This window comes from Stegodyphus dumicola, chromosome 6 (assembly GCF_044657685.1).
Source record: "Stegodyphus dumicola isolate Sdum_Otavi_A_Nest chromosome 6, ASM4465768v1".
Taxonomy (NCBI): Eukaryota; Metazoa; Arthropoda; class Arachnida; order Araneae; family Eresidae; genus Stegodyphus; species Stegodyphus dumicola.
The window spans coordinates 164,852,197-164,874,446 of record NC_140773.1 but is presented as its reverse complement, the minus strand read 5'-3'; the positions used below and the strand labels follow the sequence as shown (position 1 = coordinate 164,874,446).

The 22,250-nt window shown below is 33.0% G+C and overlaps 1 protein-coding gene across 3 annotated transcripts in view; it reads right to left on the bottom strand.

Moving 5' to 3' along the window:
* The window catches only part of LOC118181872 (N-acetylglucosamine transporter UNC93A-like), a 214,623-nt gene that overhangs the window by 71,255 nt on the left and 121,118 nt on the right, over nucleotides 1-22,250 (bottom strand). For all 3 annotated transcript variants that reach the window (XM_035351100.2, XM_085819135.1, XM_085819134.1), the window contains exon 3: nucleotides 931-2,373. In XM_035351100.2, the coding sequence (XP_035206991.1) occupies nucleotides 931-2,073 (1,143 nt within the window). In that variant the 5' untranslated portion in view covers nucleotides 2,074-2,373. The remainder of the gene's footprint in view (nucleotides 1-930; nucleotides 2,374-22,250) is intronic.

Genomic DNA, 22,250 nt, shown 5'->3' with positions numbered 1-22,250 from the left:
AAGAGAGAATTTTTAAAAAATCTTTATTCCAAATATCATAGAACCTGAATAAAAAATGTAGTAAGAAAACCTGAATAAAAAAGGCAGTAAGAAAACTGAAAAAAATGAAGTTAAAATACAGAATCAAATGTCTTACGGAACAAATAATGGACATATTCTATGTTATAAGTTACTTCAATTTTTAAAATAAAACAAAATACGTAACTGCTTTAAACTTTGAGCATATTCATTTTGGTTATAAAATTATTTTGAAGTATACATATACTATTAAAATAAGTAAATAAGTAGGCAGGTTAGTAGATAAATAATCCAAAGGTTATTTGCAATTTTTCATAAGTGCGGTACTGCAAAGGGCACTGAAAGCATTGTCGTCAATTTCTGGTTATTAAAAGGCTGCTGCCAGTGAGTTTAGAATGGATAATGCATATTACATAAGACATATTACATAAGACATTCAATCCAACACAGTTCGTTACAAGAGTACTTTGGTTTACTATTTTTAAAAGTTCTTAATGCTTACATATCTATTAACATTTTAATAAATTGTCCTCTTCATTTAAAAAAAATAAGAAAATTATATATTGAAACATAGTTTCGAATTTCAAATTTAAACAATAAAGACTATCGACGTTCATTTAAATTTTCTAGTGCATTTGCTATTCGATAATCACTGACATTCAAAAGATGTTACTAAAAAATACTTAAACGTGCAATTCTATATTTTTTAAGTCAATATTTTGGGAAGGAAAAGATGTGACTTAAATATTTCATTAAAAGAGCGAGAGAATGCATTAAATCCATGATGTGTTTTAATCTCAGTCATGTTTCAGAATGTTACATTTTATACAGCGAATCTTCAAATATATTATACGTTTAAAAATATTATGTTGATTTCCATAAATAATTAATAAAAAAACGCTGGAAACTTACCCTTGTAAAATCAGCAATCATGAATCCCTGCTCTAATCCAATAAATAGTATAAGTGGAAACATCAAGCGCAGTTGAGGATCTATCAAAGACAACACTACTTTTCTAAAGCTGAGAAGGATTGGCGGTTGTTCCAATGGGTCCTGTGATACGTATAAGTCAAACTTGTCCAGTAAAGTGGTAACAGTGGCAAGACCCAAAAACGCTAAACCAAGATAAACAGAAATCAGCATCAGATAAAGATTGGATGGCACATAAAAGACATAAGATGCAGGACTTCGAAATATTTGGTCTTCTGTGATGTGGTCCAAGGTGCACAGACTGGGTCTGGCCACAGTTGCATACAATGACGGTGACATATGCAGGTCCACCATCGGGAAATGCGGTCCTGTTGCGTGGAATCGTGGATATTGTGGCCTTGTTGAGAAAACGTAGACATCTCCACCATATCTAAGTAAGAGTGCAGTAGCTAAATGTCCCCAAATGCGACTAGAGTTGTAAAAAAAGTAGAATAGTCTTAAATATCTCTGCTGTACTTTGTCTCTTATGCCATTTGTCAGATATGCCATTCTTGATACTAGCTGCATCAAAAACGTAGTTTGTGCACAAAATAATGGCCCAAATGACAGTCCAAGAAGCACAGCACTCGGTAATAAGGTATAAGGTCTTGGGTAGAAGAAGGTAGAGATATAAAGTGCGATTAGGACGAATGAGAGAACAACTGTCCAATTTGGTGTCAGTTTCTGGACGAAAATCGGACCGTATAGACATGAAAATGCGGCTAATCCGTAAAGGACACTCAATGAGTGCAATCCAAGAACAGTTTCCAAGAATAATGAACTCTGCAAGCTCTGAAGAGCAGTTAAGGCGCTGAATGTAAACACGAAACCCAGGCCTAAAACGATCATATTTTTCAGAAGTTGTCTCTCGGTTTGAACCGATGTCAACGACTCGGATGCACCAATAGTATTTTCTGTTCCATAAGAATGCATGTGATTTTGTGATGCTATGGGTTTTATTCGAGTCTGAGCTGTAGCTCTGTTGAAATGGTAGCCAACTTCCACAGGAACAGGTTCTGTTCGACATTTTGGCCTCGGACTCAGTAAATTCTCATGCGATTTACCACTGGAGTTTGTAGACGACATATTTAGAAGAGATATTTAATATAAGCTTTAATCAGAGCAATTTTTCTTTTTGTCTTAAGTTTGTGCTTACTTCTTGTCCAAAAGCTGAAAATTTCCCTGAAGTTTCAACTGGATAATATGTATCTCCATGTCCAATATTTACTTGAAATTATATTTCTTGCCAGATGATTGAACTGACGAATTTCTGAATTCATAGTTCTTTTATTTTAGAGAAGTAAAGTATATAAAGCAATGTAAAATTCCATGTTTTAGTTGCATGTCCTTTTAGTGAATGGACTGGTAATTCGTTTAATCTGGAATCTGAAAAGCAAAAAGAGAAGAAAATATCAATATAAATTCCTTTAAACAATAAATTAAACGTTATAATATTATTCAATCTAAAGAAGTTATTAATTTAAAATGCGACAGGTATGCTTTATAATGAATTAATATGCTTTATAATAATATAATTAATTAATTTATATGCTTAATTAATATTACTTAAATAAAATACTTTATAATTAAAATACTTTATAAGAATATAAAATAGTTTTAAATAAACATACATATACTATATATGAGCATTACTTTAAATCATAAATTTATTAATATCTAAGAAATAAAAGCAAGCTTTCTTTTCATTAAAGAACTGTAAAAAAGATCAAATATTTTAATGCTATAAACTCAAACGTTGGTAAGATCTTAATATGGATAAGTTGAAATTCACTTTTTAACGCTCAAGGAATACTGAAATACATTATTTATTCTATTTACTAAGTATGGTAAATAATACACCATATTCCTTTTATTTTTGTGTTAAAAATGTATATGGTATACCCATATTGAGCTAATTATTTCCATTATATTATGTTGCGAGAGCTCAGTTTCAGTATCTATGAAAACGAAATCAAAAGAACAGTTATTATATCCTCTTAATTACAGAATAAGCTTTCTAATGAAAAATACTTGCTATTTGTTCCGACAAATGTAGTAATAATAATGAAAAATTCTTTCGTCAAGATATTAAGATAAATCCTTACTCACATGCAGAATGAATTCTAAAAGAATTCCCTGTAGTGAATTCTTAAAGGAAATGGAATTTTATATATGACGGAGATATATGTATAATTACTTAAATTCAATCCATTTCTACGAAGTAAAACTTTGAGTTTTAATCCATAATTTTGTTAAACAATTATTTCGATGTTCTCTTTTGAACTGTATTGGACCTTGTTTTCAAATGTATACAAATCCTGCTCGAAAGAGATGAAAAGCAATTTGCTTGGGCAACTAATTTAGAAAAAGAGATATCTAAATTAATACGAGAATTTAATGAAAACATGATGCAAAAATACGGAAAGAGAAAGGAATGATTGCATTGAATAACGATACGCGACAGAATTCCTTCCCGAAACAAACCTATATCTCCTTCTCGAAAAAAAATCACAGATAAAAAATGGGATTTAAGTCCTGTTGTGCGCAATTCCAGCTGCTTTAAAAAAGAAAGAAGCCAAAATCGATCAATTTTTTTGCCCTTGGAAAGCGTAATGAAACCGGGTGCGCGACAAATGACGGCGATTGGCGCCAGCGCGCTATTAGTGCCTTGGACCTGATTTTCATCTTCAGCGTCGTTATCCAGGCGGAAAACGAAGTGCGTTGTCATTCGCAGAAGGCGGCCCTTGTTCGGGATTGATGAACGGCCCGTTCCGGAGGCCTTATTAGAAGTCATGTTTCATACTTTATCGGGCCAGCCGCTTCTTCCGTGACATAGAGAGAAGCAGCTCTCATAAACAATTGTGCCGGTCCCGAAGTACCACTTGCTGTTTATTTATTCGGCTTTGGGAAACGCGATGGAATATTAGGAAGAACAGATAAATTTCTGCATGCTGTGGTAGCTGCGGGTGACAGTTAAATGGATTTTGTGAAATGAAATAAAAAGTGTTGTGTTGTTGTTGTGTGCTAGCATTTTATGGTGAATCATTTCACAGACAACAAATAGATTTAACTCATTTGAGATATTATCTCTGATACAGCCAACATGGAATTCTTTATTCGCATAAAATAAAAACCAATAAAACTTGAAGTCTGCTTTTCATGAAAACTTTACCTGAACTGTAAAGTCACGCATATTTGAAATTGCCGAAGCGTTTTATTTGGTATTTCGTGCGGAACAGTTCTGGGAAGACGCTTTACCTTTTTCTCTGCTTTTGCCGATATTTCCTTAAGTGCACTTTTAGGAACTAAATATGCAAATTTAAAATAAAGAAACAACATGCTGATGCCAGAATTTTACTTCGATACTTAATGAATTAAATAATATGCATGATAATAATAATAATATGCATAAATAATGCATCTTAGAGGAAGAAATCGTTTGAAACTTTCTGTAAATTTAATCTTAAATAGGCAAACAGAAATAGGTTTTGCAGAAAACGTTTTATTCCGAGGAACAACATTGAAATTTGATTCTTCCTCTTCCCAAAGCAACAACATTCTGCGATGTACGCCAAAATTGTGTGAAACGAAGAAGCTTAAACAATAATTTTCCCAAATAACCTTTTCTCGCGTCCCCAAGACGGGAGGGTGGTTGACTCTTAACCACCGTACCGAAGAGCCCAGGTTCGAATCCCGGAAAAGGCATGGATGTATTTGTGCGTCCCCTCATAAGCGGCAACGGTGGCCCACTGATTAGGTGACACCGCTTTTAGCCTTAGTAGTGGCCAACGTAAATAGAAGGCTTGAGCCCGCAACTGGGGAAAAAAAAAGAAATTTTCTCGGCATTTTTAGCCCTTACATGTCTGTTTTATTCGAAAGATGGCGCTACATAAGTAACTTCCTTCTCTATTATTTATTTATTTTATTTCATTCATTTTAATGAAAAGTTTTCGGCCTATATTTCAGAATCTTTCACTTCTAGAAAAAAAGCGACCCTACATGTTTCTTTAAATCAGAAATGTCAGACTCAGCGCCTCAAGAGAGCAAAATAGTCACCAGAATACAACAGTCCACGCCAAAAGAAAAACATAATGCCATTTTTATACTTGATAAATGCCATTTTCGTACTTGATGATGTATTTAAAAAGTAAGTAAATACATAGAATCTTACCTAATGCCGCATTTTTTCCCTAACACTTCAGTAAAAAATAAAAGAAATATAACGAACTCCTCTTAGTAGATAGATACGCATTGTTTCTTTTTCTGCACCTGGCATCTTTTTCATATAACCAGCCTTTTTTGAATGTCGGCAGACATATTGTTCCCACTAATAGTTTTCAAGATAGAGGTCAGCTGAATGTTTGTTAAGATGGATATCACTGGCGGCTTGTTCCTTCTCGACAGTAAGAAAGGCTGACCGTACATGTAAATCGAGTAGGATACAAATTTTCGGATTCTTGAGAACAGCGGAGGCAAATATTTGTTAAATTCGGGGATATTATTACTTATTATGTATGATAGACTGAATTATTGCTTTAGAATTGCGTCTTACTGAATTTCTGTTAATTCCACCTATAAATGTACGGGAACGTTTTTCAGCATCATATGAAAGAATATTTTAGTATGGTGATAAGAGACCTTTTTAATACACCGTAAGCTCTTTTTAGTACCCTAGGTTGTATATACACCTCGATATTGAGTGAAATTCCAGTTTTTGTTAATATACACAGCTGCCGCCGTTTCTGGAGTTTCTAGAAGCAGGCAATGAAAACCTCTACTAAAATATTTCCAAAGCATTTTCAAACTGCTGCAATTTCTTCATATTGCTTTTCTTTCCGCGGCATTTTCACACATGAAAACAAGGCGAAATAACATAATGGTGGATGGGGCGAATACTGAGGATAAGAAAGAGGCAAACATATGTTTTCCTTGTCCAGATATCCCCCTATAGTACACCAGTTCTTGTTCAGATACACATAAGTCAAATCCACAGCGTTAAATGGCCTGAAGTAAATGTTTCAGTTCCCATTCTGTACATGTCGCAGTTTGTTGTCTGTCTTTGAATTTTAAATTTATTGTGCACTACACCTCTTACGTGAATAAATGCAATCACCATTATCTTTGTTTACGATGAGTTCCGTTTCACCTTTTCAGGATTCTAGACCTTACCAAATCGCCCTTTCTCACTTTGTTTGAGGATCATATTTGCATCACCATCTTTAACATATATGACTTTCCCAAACACTCGATGGCAATTTGTTTATATTTCCTCCTGTTCTTCTGCCACTATGACTTTTGTATTAACCCTCTAAAACCGGACCGAAATTCTCATAATACAGCCTTCAGACCGGAACAGTTTTGTCCCCTCTTTGACAATTTCCTAATGAGAAAAGTCGTTAGTCCCCCTCTATAGATGCCATGGAGGTATGATAGATGCAATAAAATTTACATGTTTGTCGGACGCCATAGTTAGATGGGTTGCTAGATTTGGGTTTTTTTCGATGGTTATTTTGCTTTCATTTAAATGAAGTTCTAAATAAATAGTGCATAAATAAATATGCAGTACTGGATGCATATCCAGTGCACTATTTATTTAGAACAAAATGTATGCAATATTTATATTTCACTCACTATTTCTGATCAATCTCGTAAATAATTTGTGAATTTTTTAACTTTGTTACTAGAAATTAGAAAACGAAAACAAAATTTTACAAAATATAATAAATACGAACTAGCTTTGTAAGTCTGCAGGATGGAATGCGATTTTTAATAACATATTTTCATTAACAAAATAATGGTAATGAGTAATTTAATGAAATAATAATAATAATTATTATTACATTAGATGATTAGAATGAGATTCAATACAATTAGATTTTGAGATGAACTTACAGCAATAATAAAGCTTTACATGACAATAACAGAGATTTAAATCTGTTTTTTTTTCGATAATTTTGTTATTATAATATAAAAAGAAAATCCGAGATACATTGGTTGCGTTTCATCAGTTAACTTTAACAAATATTACATTGGGCTATCAGACAAAGGAGGTATATCTTTAACGAGAATTTTTCTTTGTAAAATTGGCTTTTGTTTATGTTAGCAGAGAAAAAAAATCTGTGGCCTATACATGCAATCATCAAAAGTATTTTTCAGAACAGTTTTAAATGTTCATGAAGAATTAATTGTACGTCAATTTCTTTTCATAGGTAGAAATTTCGTCTAAAACCATCGTTATATCCAAAGGTTGAAGTCTATTTCATTTCCAACGAATATTCTATTTGCACATAATATGTTTTCTAATTTGTTTTAGAAAGAGTAATCTTTCACGTTTTCAAAAGAATAAGGACATACTGGGTGTTGACACTTACAATGTAGTAGATCTGTTTTTCATATTTCTTCCAGTAATGAAAACGATTATCCTGGAATATTTTCAAAGCAAAATTAAGAAAACCGTTTAAGCCAAATTTTGCATAAAGTATCTTCTCGTGTATTTTTTTATTTAAAGTGTGAAATTTTCTCTTTGAAAATATAAAAAAATCATGAATGGAGCAAAATTAATTCATGAGAAATAACTTTGAAATGCAATAATTCCATCGAAATATGAAATAGTGGAGAAAAGTGCAATGCAGTTTATTTATTCACAAATAATCCCCTCATATGCGTAATTTATGTACTGTCGATTGAGAAATATAGGTTAGTAAATTAAACCGGTTATTTCAATACTTTTTCTTTATCAGTTTTTTTTACGGGCCCTTCAGTAGAGCGGTAAAGGTTGCTGAACACTTGTAGCTCGCTCGGGTTTGAATCCAGGTTGGATTCATGGTTTTTGTGTAACGTAAATGCAAGCCAGATTCCCTTAGAAAGTCCTCCGCAAAGGTATCCCTTCTTTTATACAGGTAATTGTTGTGTGCTTTGATGTAATTCAGGAAGCAAACAAAATTAATCCAATCAAACCCGAAGAACGGGTTGATTACATGTTGAGTTTTCCGCCAGGAACGTAAATGCGAGCAATTTTCTCTTAAAAAATGTTTACACGAAAACATCCATCCCCTTAAGCAGATAGCGTTCGCGTGCTTTTCCGTAATCCAATCCTAATTCTCATACATTTAATAGTAAGCTGACATACACCTTATTACAGACAAAATAACAAGCATTTTTAAAGTTTTTTTTTATTAACTTGTCTGAATTCCCTTTATCTCTTGAGGAGTATAAGAATTTCAGCAAATAAAACTGGCCGAAATTTTATGGTTGTAGGAAAAAATGTCACCCGGAAAAAAGGGAAACGGAAAGAATGTCCCCGGAAAATAAGGAACGGAAAAAATGTCACCCTTCGTTTGCAATGGGAAATATAAGGCATGTTAGAAAGATCGCCAAGCTGGGTGATAAAAGTTTTATCTCAACAACCGTAACTTCGAATTACCGGAAACATGTGCGAGTAGAAGTAAGATTTGCTAGCTGCTGTTTTCTCCGTTAAGGTTAAAAATAGAGGGATGTTTAGCGGGAGAAGCTTTCGCGATGGAAGCCAACGGAGAAGGCGGGTTGTCCAGCGTCGGTCATTGTCAGGTCTTTAGTAATTACTCTCCTCGCACCGCATGTAATTATAGCTTTAAGCTGCGGGTTAGTGAAACATTGATTGACGCATAACAGAAAACGAATTCCTCCTTAGCTTTGGTATAAGAAACAGTTGTAGATGCAATTTCAAGTTACGGTTTGCGATAAGAATAGGACTACATTTTTTAGCTAATTAATTTTCGCATAATTTTTTTTCTCATTTGGTTTTAATTAAATGTAACGTATCTGCACAGGAAAAAATTGTTTAATTTTGCACTTGAGTTTGAAAACAAGAATACCAAGGTTATTAAAATTAAGAGGTTTATTTCAAAATTATTAGTCCCTGAGGGACTATTGTTTTCATTTTGCGATTTTGCGTCGAATCAGTTTGAATGTCGGTTTCAATTTTCAAACTGTTGCCACCAAGTATTGTGACAAAACAACGGTACCTAGAGCCATCGAGTTTGGAATGACGTAATCCTACTGCGAATATGGGCAATTGGAAGCCCAAATTTGAAATTTGGAATTTGTTTTATTATCGATTTTATATTTTGTAAAACGTTAATGAATTTTTGATTAAAAAACTCAAGAATTTCAAAGCGAGCCATGGCAGCGTTGGACAAAAAAACATTTTTATCTCCAGCGCGTGAGACTGTGAATCGGAAATTCTAAAAATGTGCTCAATTAAAAATTATTTTGCGATACTGCTTTGAACTGAATTTTATGGTTTAAGTGCGAAGAACATGATATTTAATAAATAAAGGTAACACACAAAATGTTAAAAAAAGGCCCCTTTGGACGAAATTTAAAATCTGAAACCTTTCAGATTTTTTATTTTACTAAAATTTTAAAATCTAATTAAAATGAATCCTATAACCACGTGATCTGTATTTAAACATTTAACATGCAATGAACCCTCTTATGGCGACCTCTTCCAAAAGAATTTCCCAGAGTAGAAATTAACATTTGTGCCGAGCATTATCTCTCTAAGACGACTACTTCCACCAAAGACCAAAATAATCAGAAACATGTATGATCGTCTTAGAGGGGATTTAATACATTTTACAATGCACCAATGCGTAATCCACTCAGAGCCGGACCATCTAGTAGCCCAACCATCTAGTAGCCCATAAACGATTGGCGACCATCTCCCTAAGACGATCACTTCCAAAAGTGACCGTCAATTCTATAGGTATAAACAAACACTTGAACTGAATATCATCTTTCTAGGGTGATGATATTCACAGAATACCAAAAATCAACTAGATACATGTATGGATTAGGATTATTCAATTATGGTAAAGCGCACGAGGGCTGTCTACCTAAAGGGAGGGATGCCTTCATGGAGAACTTTCTAAGGGAAACTGTCTCGTATACACGTTACACATGGGGAAAAAACCACGAAAACGCCTATGCAGCCAGCCCGTTCACGGGATTGGAACCTCTGACCGAGCTACCAGTGTTCAGCGACTTTACCGCTCGGACGCTGGTGGGCTAATTTTAAAATGAGCATATCTTTAGAATTTAAGATACACAGTTCCGAGCGCTGGAAATATTTTTTTTTTTCATATAGTGTTGCAATTCCTCGCTTTTAAATCGTTGAGTTTGTTAATCAAAAATTCGTTAAAGTTTTACAAAATATGAAATAGATAATGAAACAAATTTCAAATTTGGGCTTCCAGATGCACATATTCGCAGGAGGATTACGTCATTCAAAATTCGATGGCTCTATGTACCGTTGTTTTATCACAATGCGAGAAATATGCATACATTTATGCAGATTTTTCATTATTTAATTTTATCAGATATAATGCATGACTTTAACATTTGGTGGCAACAGTTTGAAAAGTGATTCGCCGTTTATAGTGATTCAACGCAAAATCGCAAAACGAAAAGAATAGTCCTCCAGGAACAAAGTATCTTTGGACTTGAAGAAGAAGAAGAAAAGCTAATAATAAAACCGTTAAAGTGAAAAAAATGTTGATACTATAAAATATCTGTTGTTTTATAAATTAACTGATGATAAATCGTTAGTATTTAGAAAATTATATTTCATATAACGCATAGATTAAATAATAAAGGAATGCATAATATAATATTATTGCTAGATTCGTTAAACCGTAATACAAAGTAACAGACTATAATACGCCAATAGTTCTGTTTAAATTTTTACAGTTTGTCAAATTATTAAGCTATTTAGTCCTAGAAACAAGCAGCTTTCGCGTGCCGTCCTTACTGACAATTCGTCATTTATCAACACTTTAATGTGAACAAACTTTTAGCTTCCAGTTAGGGATGGATAAGATTTAGTTTCAAGGCCGGCAATCATTATTTAACAGAGGAGAAACATTTGCTCCCCGTGAATGCTTTCCTTCCGGGTGACGTGGGTCGGTTTCCTAAAGGAAACGGGTGAAGCAAACCACGGGGGAGAACATACGATTTTCCCGCAGGCAAGTTGGAAAAACCTGCTATCGAAATGACCTTGCTCAGCTGCAGCCAGCTCAACGTCTTACCCTTAAAACCTCCCTCAAGAGAACCCGCTATATCCCTGCCCGTTTGGCAGGTTTTCCCAACTCCAATCGGCGACATTACTTGGTGAGATTTTAGAGTTCCTTTTTTTTCCGGGTGACATTTTTTCCGTTCCTTATTTTCCGGGGACATTCTTTCCGTTTCCCTTTTTTCCGGGTGACATTTTTTCCGCACACCACAATAACTGATCAATAAAATACTTTACTTCTTTCATTAAATAGCCAAGCTATATATTTAATTTTATATCTTGTGAAATCTCTCTTAAATGAATTTCTCTTTTATCACAATATTTCTGTAAAATTGATAAATTTCTTTCTTTCCAGAGAAATGCTTAACAGTTAAGAAGAAAGAAAGATCAGTGTTGCTTTTCAGTCTTTTCTCCAAATGATTGGATTATTATTTATCTAAATTTTAATACAAAACCTATCCAGAAACAAGGGAAACCGTTTCAGATACTATAGTGGTGTAAGCATTAATACTTGTTGCAGACATTAATAGGTATTTACTTATTTTGCTATTAAGAAAACAACTCAAAAGAACATTTCTAATTACTATTTTACTTTCTTACCAACATTAATTTTAATCCATATTTTTTCTAAAATATGTCACAATTTAAAATGCATCATTCTTTTAAAAATTATGAATAGATATCAAATTGAGGAAAGAGGGAGAAACTGAAGTAAAAGAATCCATTCACTAAAGGGGAACAAATACAGATGGCATCATCAATCAAAAACAAGGACAAACTTCGCTTTCTCGAGCTGATATATTTATAAATATCACCATCTACTGTTATAATTAAACATCACTCTTTCTTTTTATGGTAGTTTAATATTAAGCTTAGCATACATTCAGCGTTTAAATTCAGTATGAGTTCAGTATGCGATTAGATGCAATTTTTTTTTACATAAAATAAAATCTATTTCCTGCCATTGCATAAAAATACATTCAACATAAAATATTTTTATTTTCGCATAAAGTTAAAAAGACTTTTCATTGGTATCTAATTTTCTTCAAAAATAAATAATTTTATGTGCGTGTTCACACACAACCGTAATTTTATATTCCTTGCATGACAAAAAATATTTTTTCGTTTTTAAAAAGGTGAATGTATACCTAAAAACCATAAAATGCTTTTTCAATATAATGGTACAGAAATAAGGAAAATCTACTTTTATTTAAAATTCTAGACGATGCTAAAGGAATAGAAAAATAAAATGTGCATCAAATAAAATTTCCCTTTTTAATTTCAAATTCCTTTGCATGTTATATATTATCGTTTTAAAACTAAATATGCTTGAAAAGTAGAGAACAAACAAAATGTACCTTATATTTCTTTTATATTTCTATTACACATACAACTGTAGCATATATTACTTGTGAAGGATATAAATGTTCCAGGTTTATGTTTGCTCGCAGAAAATCATGTTTGTTTATGCTATAATATAGTATACTAAGGAACCTAGTCGTCTGCTGATTTTATTATCGTTTAAAGCATGATTTCTTTGAATTTTTAGTGAAGTCACTTATAGAAAAAAAAAAAAAAATAATCGCAATGACCATTTTCCCAAATAACAAAGAAACGGCTGCTTGGAAGTTGGTGTTCAAGCGGCAGGTGTTTTGTAATAATGTTGTTACATTTTGTTATTAGATTTATTTGATACTATTCAGTTATGTCCCTGCCATGCATTTTGGAGGTATTATCGTAATCTATCAGTGTGTGTGTTTAATTAGTTTTGTCTACACACACATATACTTATACACATAGTCCCCGGATGGTGCTATCATTGGATCTTGGCATGTGTTTCTCTTCTCTATCACAGAGGCCAGAAAGCCTGGTAGGGGCATAACGGAAAAGTAACGACTATTTTATCTCGTGCAGTATTAAAAATTTGTTCCAATAACACACTTGAATACTTACAAATCTGTTCAACTTTTTACGCTGTTATAACTTTAAACGTAAATTATGCCCATTGCTTTATAATGTTCGTATTTTAAAAATATTTCTAAATAAAAGTTACTGAATTAAAAATAGTTTATTGACAAACGTATACAACAGGAAAAAAAAAAAAAAAAGCTTTAACAAGCATAATATTTTAGTTTGCTATCGAAATAAAGGAATAAAAATATTAAATTCCTCAAGAGCCGATAGGCACCATCAGACGAAAACACGCGATGTATAAGGAAAATTGCCTCGCATTCATGTTACACATAAGGAAAATCAAGAAAAATCCCAAGTAGGCAGCCCGTTTGTCGTAATTTAAATCCACATAGAACCATACTTTACAGATAATACAATAGTGAGCGGTACTACAGCACAGCCGATACACGTATTTGAAAAACATGAGTCAAATAAGATAAGCATTCATATTACGATACTTTTCGCCGCATGGCAGCTTTCAGCGAAATTGTTTGAAATTTAAGTTTTTTACAGGAAAATTTTCTACCGGGAAAAGAAAATATTGTTGCTGATGCGTTACCTAGAATAAAGCTATATAAGGAGGGGAACACAAGGAAATGTGCTATGTTGACCTCACAGACAACTGACTCACAATTATCGCGGAATTGAAAAGAGACAGCGAGTTTAAAAATATTTTTGCTAAGCTCAAAGATCCCCAAAACATTCAACATATGGATATTGAAGCAATTAGAAATAGAGCCGCGCTCTGCGAACTCATTGATAAATTATTGTTCTATACCAAAACAACTAATGAAAACTATGAGTTAAGATCAGTTATCTTTGCTACTTTATGACTAAATATTTTAAAGGAATTGCATGATTCGCCTATTTCAGGCTATCTTGGCATGAAAAAGATAGTTTAAAGAGTCCGCGAGGGGCGTATATTTACTGCAATTGCAGAAATTTGTGAGTGCGTACGGCAGATCATGCCATATGTGTCAATTAACTAATGATATTAATTATATTCCGTCTGGGTACTTAAATAGCCTGAAGACCACCTTCCCTAATGAATTGGTAGAGATCGACTTATTGGACACATACACACGAAGTTAAATAAATAAAAATAGATACTTGCTTGTTACCATGGACATTTTTCTAAGTGGGTAAAGATAGTTCCCCTCAAAACAGCTTTCGCAAAAACCTTCTCTGATTCGTTCTTAAATAATTACAGTTTATTAAAATATGGGGTAACACTAAAAGTAATATCAGATAATGAGAAGCAATTCCTAAGTCAAAATTTCGAGACTTTATGCGCAGGGCTTGGCACAAGTCATTTAAGGATAGTTCCGTATTGTCCGTAATCTAATACGGCGGAACGAGTAATTAAAAATGTAGTCAAAATTCTTCATAGTTCTTGAAAATTTACCATAGTCGTTTGGATGACTGTATCAATAAACCTAGCTTTTGCTCGTAGAACAGCAAAATATGATACTTCTAGTAAAACGCCTATTGAGCTTTTTCCCGAGAAAAAAGTGTTAACTTCCTTGGACAAGCTATTTTCCGTACTGGATAGAAAGGCGGAATTTAAAATTAAAGCCATTCAAAAGATTATTAACGAGACTATAAAAGGCTTGCAGGCAAGGGGGCAGCAGAAATATTACGATAAGGCTGGTGGACTATAAGGTCGGCCATAAAATCCTCAAAGTGAAAACTATGAGCACACGCATTGTCGTGTGCTCAAGAAAACAAGGTAGGTAAATTTTCACCGACATTTAAAGGCTTATTTATACTTGAGAAAATTCGAAGAAAGACTCTCTATCTCAGAGACAAAAATAGGCAACAAAATGTGGCAAATATGGACCAGGTTAAACCCTATTACGACCGTAATGATATGTCAATAGTTATAGATTTGTTGCAGGAAACTGGTAATGAATCTAGTACCAGTACTGTAGGAACTTCAAGAGTTTACGTCCCGGAGAAGGGCAACTTAAACTGCAGAGTAGCGTCAAAAGAAACCTAAGGTGGAGGCAACTAGAGAGAAAAGGCAAAAAAGGCAAAAACAGCCAAAGAAAGCAATAAAGAAATCGGCGAAAGAGGAAACTCCGAAAGTTTGGTGAGAAACCGTTTCTGGCAAAGAGTCAAAAGGTCAAGCGTTATCAACGTTCCTGCCCGCAGAAGCTCAAGGTTCATGTGGCTAGTTAAACTGACGGCTTCACAACGAAGCGAGGCCATGGAAAATGGCGAAATCTTCAGGCCAGAAAGAAAGGTCCGGTATTACGCAACGTGGAAGGAAGGCCGGGAGATTCGCTGATGAGGAACGAAGAGGAAGGATTAACAACCAGACTCAGAAGATTGGCCACAAAGAAGACTCAGAGTTCCACAGTTGAACAGATATTGGGCGTGGGATGATTTCCTAGCCAAGAGAATGTCGAACTTTGAAAGAAGAAAAAAGGTAAGTGAATTTTTTTCCCTCCAAATCTGAAAAGTCAGTTTGATTTCATATTATGCGTAGATGTTGCTATGTAATTTTAGTTTTACCTCAAGTGACGTCATCATTGTTTTGTTTATAAGAAGCTTTGAATTGTTGGCGATCTTTTGTAACGAATGTTAAAGCAACTATGTACGGTTATTGCAAAGTGTAACTGAATATTTCAAAACTACTAGTGTATTGGGTTATGAATATGCATTAAGTATTGTAATGATAGTTTTTAAGATTGAATATTTTTATTTTTAGCTGTTAAGGGATGAATGAGAAATGTTTAAAAGGCTAGATAACTATCTTAGATTAATTTAAATGAAATGATTGCAAAGGAATCTATACGTATACATGAAGATTAGAGTTAAGTTGTCCAGATTACACTAAAGTTTTAAACCACTACATTAGGTGTAGATTGAACTTACATACATTGTTATCGAGGTCTGGTGTGTCTAAGCGTACTTATTATATTTATCTCCTTATGTTTATCTATTACTTATTATACTCATCTGTTATTTTTGTTACATTAAAACAGATGTTCTCAGTTTAATTCGTGAATTTCATATTGTATTGAAATTATATTGTAAACTAAATGTCCAAAATCATAATTTTTTATTAATACTGTGCTTGAAGTGTACGGTGAGACTACACGATGTACTGCAATACTACATAAACACTAGATCTTTTGGAAAGCTTCAGCTGTTCATTTCGTTTAACCTTTCTTTGTAAATTCTTATAAAGCTTGCAAAAGTACTTAATTAGCATGTGGAAGCATTACCAGCTAATACATCGCTTGTATCTCCTATACTTTTATCTGTGCATGTACCTATTGTGGATCAATGATCATTCTTGAGATCAGTGTTGAATCTACAGTAAATAATCAGTGTTGTATTTCTTAGATTCAGTATCTGTACTCAGACATACTGACTAACAATTTTATACATAACTATAATGTTATCTTTTTATTGTCTTAGCAGTTTATAAACATAAATCACATTCTACTGAATTAAATAATGTGAAGATATACTGAACGTCGGAATTAGTACTCATACATTTGCAATTACAGATTTCCAAAATTCGCTCTGGACTGCAAGCTTACCTATTAGACTAATTATTCAACTTTCTACAGCTTTCTATTTATATATAAAATCTTTAGAGGAATACAATAACAAATACAAAATAAATTTAAATAGAAATTTTTTTTGCACTACATTAGCAAACTTCAGTGCCAGATTAACATTTTAAACATTAATACTCTGCAAAAGCTAAATACAATACACCTTTGGCGAAAATTTATGTCCTAAATTTAATTTTCATATTAAAGCATTTAAACGTGAAACACATAAAATCTTATACATAATTCAATTGCTGAAAGTATTATATTTACAGTTCCAACCTACCCCATTTAATGTTGCATCGTTTTAGTTACTTACTTCAAGCGCACTGCATTCAAATATCAAACAAGGTTTGAGTATTGAAGAGGGTTAACAGATTCTCTTCTGTTAATCGTAACCGTAGACGCGAAATATCGTAATATTTGGCACAAACAATCATACGAAGCTTGGGAATCGACCATTTACATTTCTGTCGATACTGCCGGAATATGCCAAGGTTATTATTCACAAAGGAGCACTTTACGCATAATATGGTCTAGAATCTCTCTTAATTGTAAACAGCCATTAATATACAGTACGAGGGTACACATCCCTGTTGTCATATGCCAGCAATGCATTATGCAGTTAACAATAATCTCTACTGAGTAGACGAATTAAATTCTTCTAGAGAATTAAATATGAGTTTATTCGGAATGCAAACGGAAATTAAACAGAAACCTTATTTCTAAGGATTTAGATTTAAAAGTTTTCTAATTATATTACAAAAATTGGAAGTATATTCCTACAGTTTTCATTGAGACAGTGTTTTAATTCCATGAGCAGGTACTCTCATTTGTATCATAATATCCTTTCGCACATTAAACATTAAAACAAAAAAATCCGAAAATTAAAAGCAATTAACTATTTCGGTTCAGTTTTAAAATTAAAGGTAATTAACTATTTCGGTACAAAGTTTTAAAATTAAAGGTAATAAAACTATTTCGGTACACAGTTTTAAGGGAAAATTCAAATCTTGTTAGTTTATTATTCCTTGTAATTCTTACTTCTTTTTAAGCTCTTCAGATTAATTGCTTTTTTTATTTTCCCTCATGATCAGATTTGAAAAAAAGGAAATTATTTCGTGAATACATTTACATACAAATCTGAATTCACGTAAATGAAAAGTTGTCTGTATATATGTGAGATAAAAAATACATAAATCAAACTTCTATGATTTTAAACATTCCATTAACTCTCCTTAGCCCACCAGCGGCCGAGCGGTAAAGTCGTTGAACACTGGTAGTTCGGTCCGAGGTTCGAATCCCGCGAACGGGCTGGCTGCATGGGTGTTTTCGTGGTTTTCCCCATGTGTAACGTGTATACGAGCCAGTTTCCCTTAGAAAGTCCTCCACGAAAGGCATCCCTCCCCTTTGGCAGATAGCCCTAGTGTGCTTTGCCGTAAAAAAATACACCACCATACACCATTAACTCTCCATTTTAATCCGGTTACTTTCTCTTCTTGTCCTAAAAACAGTAACTGTTTATTATCGCTCTCAGTTGCATCAGTTCAAAATTAATCATTCTCGCGTAACTTTTACATAACATAAATGATGCATATACTTACATCACACTTCGACCAATACTAATATCTAATCTGCAAATCTAAACTTATAATTAACCAATCAGAATAAAGCTTAACCAAAGCTAAGTCATTTTCAACCAAGATTTTATCTTGCACACGTCACATTCGATAACACCTCTTATGCATTGCCACTCCATTATTTAAGTTCAGTCAGTTTGTAAATCATGTTCTGCGTTACTACAAAAACTGCTAAATTGAAGAATAACTCCTAACTAAGTTAGAATACCCTTTGCCTCTGCTTGCCCGAAAGGTTTGTGAACGGAAATAAAAAAAAATCTGTTTAATCTTACAGCTGCTTCGTTCTTGAATGCGATCTCTGATGCATAATTTAGTTTTGACATAATCTTCAAATCCTCACTTGCGTAACTCATGTCCGATGAGTTAAAAGTTACTTCGAAGTGAAAAATGTGCTGAATCATCACTAGTCTTTCAATGAGTGTTTAAAGGATTCAGCATTCCGCTATTTCAAAAGTATTTCATCATAGTTTTTACAGAAATGTGTTTTTGTTTTAACTGCCAGTATTCGCTTACTTCGCTTTCCCGCACATTAACGCATAGCAGATGAAACGAAAACGTAATTACTTTGATATCATATATTTTGGCTTTTGTTAATTTTGTTGATTCATTTCATATTTTTCAACATATAGCAACATAATACTTAAAATTTCATGACGATGAAGTAATCATTTAGTACACCTGAGATGTTTTTATACTCATTAAATAAAACATTGTTCATAAGAATTTGATATTTAGATATCTAAAGCTGCATTTATGGAAATGATATCAAATAAAACTTTTACAGTATTAGAAATCTAAGTTTAAGTATTTAAGTAAGCTAAGTAATAAATTTCAAAAATTGTCAAACATTTCTATTTAGGGAGGTAATTAAAATTTAAAGCGTTAATAATAATTTTGGATCATATTTAAAATTTTCTATTTATTTTGAAAATGAAATAAATCTGAGAGGTAATAGAGAAAATGAGATAAAAACTGTGTTTTTGAGTATTAGTATAGTAAATATTAAGTATTGTGATAATGAATATTAGTATAATAAGTATAACAAATACTGATGATTTATGACAATTAATAATTCATAATTGAATATGGGGAATAAAAGTAAAAATTGAAATGTGTAGAAAAACTTCATTTGGAATTGTGGTGAATGTATATTATAATTATGTATTACTACAAATTATATAACATGTTTACCGTATCTGGTTTAGAATCTGGTTTACAGGTTTAGAATCTGGAGTACTGGTTTAAAATCTATTTTCACCACATAAAAATTATTCCTCTTACCCTCTCATATGTAAAAAAATTATGAAGGCTACTGTTTATCAGAACGATTGCGATACATATTTTACAGAGTATTTTTGGATAGTTTTGATGCAGTTCTCAAAGTACCAACTATCTTATTTAAAGAATGAGAAATAGTTCTAAACAACCTCTTGAACATTCTTTAACCACGGACGAAATAACATATCAGTCAAACAGAATATGCCCAGTGTAATAAGGAAATGTTTGTCTTCAGAAACGTGGAAAAGCTTTCAGTCAGTGTAAAATTAGGAAATGAGTTATTCCAAAATTGCTGGATATTTTCCAAAAATAACAGCGTGTTTGAGAGGTGAAAGAGATGCTTTTTCAAACTGAGTTCTTTTTCAAATTTGCTACTGGCAATGCAGTAAAAGTTTACACTTCTCAGACATGAACAGCCAAACAATCAAGGGAGTAAAGCTTGAAAGATGAAGCAAAATCAAAATGAAAACGTGAAAATAGTTGAAATATTAAATATAAACTTATTTTCTTCAACTGCAGTATTTAACGTTTTTGAATAATTTTTGGCCAAACGTTTCACAAATACAGAGGCTGTTCACACATTTTTTAGACGATGTATATTGTATTCCCAAAACTAAATTACATAAAATTCTTGTGTTTTAAATGTTCTATTTGACATCCCTTATTCTGAACTATTTTTCGACACCGCAATTTCCATGATATTCGCAATTCGCCTTTTGAAGTGGCAGAAGAGGTATTCTAACCCATTCCTCCCGAACAGCTTTCCAGAGTCCTGTTAGGGTTTTGGGACAACGTTTGGATAATGCAGTTTTTAAAAGTCCGAAAGAACAAAAATCCATAGGTGACACATCCGGAGATTTAGTAGGGATATCAGTGAAGGGTATGGCCTTGATACCAGTTTTTTGTTCCATTTCGTTTAGGAAATTTACAGTGGATTTTGATGTGTGACTGCTAGCTTTGTCCTGATGGAGTCTCACAGATTGATGGCACTGTGGGTAAAGCGATGGTATTTCATTCAGAAAAATTGGCGATAAAATATGTTCTTGATAGTATTTGGAGTTAATCTTGAAATTTTTTGCAAGAAAAACCAGCAACAATCATGAATCCCTTAGAAAAACTTTCTTTCGATTCTCTGAAACATGTACTTAAAATTTTTTCTCCCCTTTTATGATAATAAATGGCTCTTTTTTTGTTACAATCATTTAAATACACCCATGCTTCATCTATTGTGACAATTGTTTTCCATTTTTCTTTGGATAAGTGTTTCTCATAGAACTTTGCAGTGTGTCTTGCGTTCAACGATATGCTTTGGAAGAAGACGATGCACATTGCGTTTTTTCGCTTTCTTAAGATTTAAATCAACGTTTATCATTTTGTTTACAGTGGACACCGAGCATTTTAATGATTTTGCAACTGTCCTTTGACTATTGGATTTTCTTTTAACATTAAACAACGTACCTTTGCAATAGTCGAAGATTTCCGTTTTTCCTTGGATACTTGTTTGGAATTTTTGTCCCACTTGAGGCTCCAATTTGACGTTTTTTATTTCCTTTCTTGTTGATGATATTACCTATCGACGCTTTAGATATCACAAAACCATGACATTTTTGGATAACGGAGTATGCATATTTCTCTTCGGAAAGAGCGTAAATGTAGCCTTCGAACCACTGCTTTGTTAAATTCGCCATTTTGAATAAAAACAAATTTTTCAAGCCATAGACGATAATTTTGACTCTTTAAAACATAGTACAATTGCAATTACTTCTTTTGCAACAAACGATTTTTTATTACCGCTTACCAAAATCGTCTAAAAATGTGCGAACAGCCTCTGTAAGGCTTTGTGACTGTATAGTCACTTGATACGGCACGATGTGACTTTTTCTTATTTTCAAGTTTAAAACTGCCACTTCATTGTTATAAGTTTGAGTTTGATTACGCAATAGCAGAAAATTCGCTACGAATTCCGAAGGAATTTTACAAACCGACTTTAAAGTATGTTGCAAGGTAAGGAAACAAAACGTTAACATGAGTGCATTGTATTTGGAGATGAAACACAATGCGATAAATGTTGTTCAATAAATTGAAATCTATTTTATGGGAAAATTCCTGATACTTTTTGATTATAACATTTAAGAGAGAATGGGAAGAAGCAGATATTACAGCAGCATGTAGTAACAAACGGTTATATGCCTAGCTGAGAAATAGAATAAATAAATACAGATACGGTTTGCAATAAAATCATAGAGTATTTGCAGGATTAATAACATCCTTCTTTTCCTATCATGAACCTTTCAAAAGATCTATAAATTTCCTTTCATCAGATCACACCCCAGACAGTATTACAGTCAGGGCTATTTGACTGCTCATAGTGCTGCACCCAAAATTTAATACCAGACATGGCATGGAAGTTTATGCATATGTTTTTACAGAATGGTTACACTAAAAATATCTCTATACAGAAGATCCTCCTGAAATATTAATAACAGTTGATACTTAAAAGCTGTCTATATAGAATATCCTCTTCAGACATTGGTAGTAGTGCCTGTAGGACATGCATATTTGCAGTAACTAAAATCTGCCTACACAAGAAGAGCTTTAGTTGATGGTGGTAGTAAAAATGACACATTTTCGAATTCATTTCTCTAAGGGATTTTCATGAATATATTGTGGTCATTTTGAAAAGCCAAACATTGGATGGGGTATGGGTGTTAGTGAACTCTCTCCTGTTCTGTCTACATTAAATAATCTTTCTTTATTTAAGAATTGAATTTA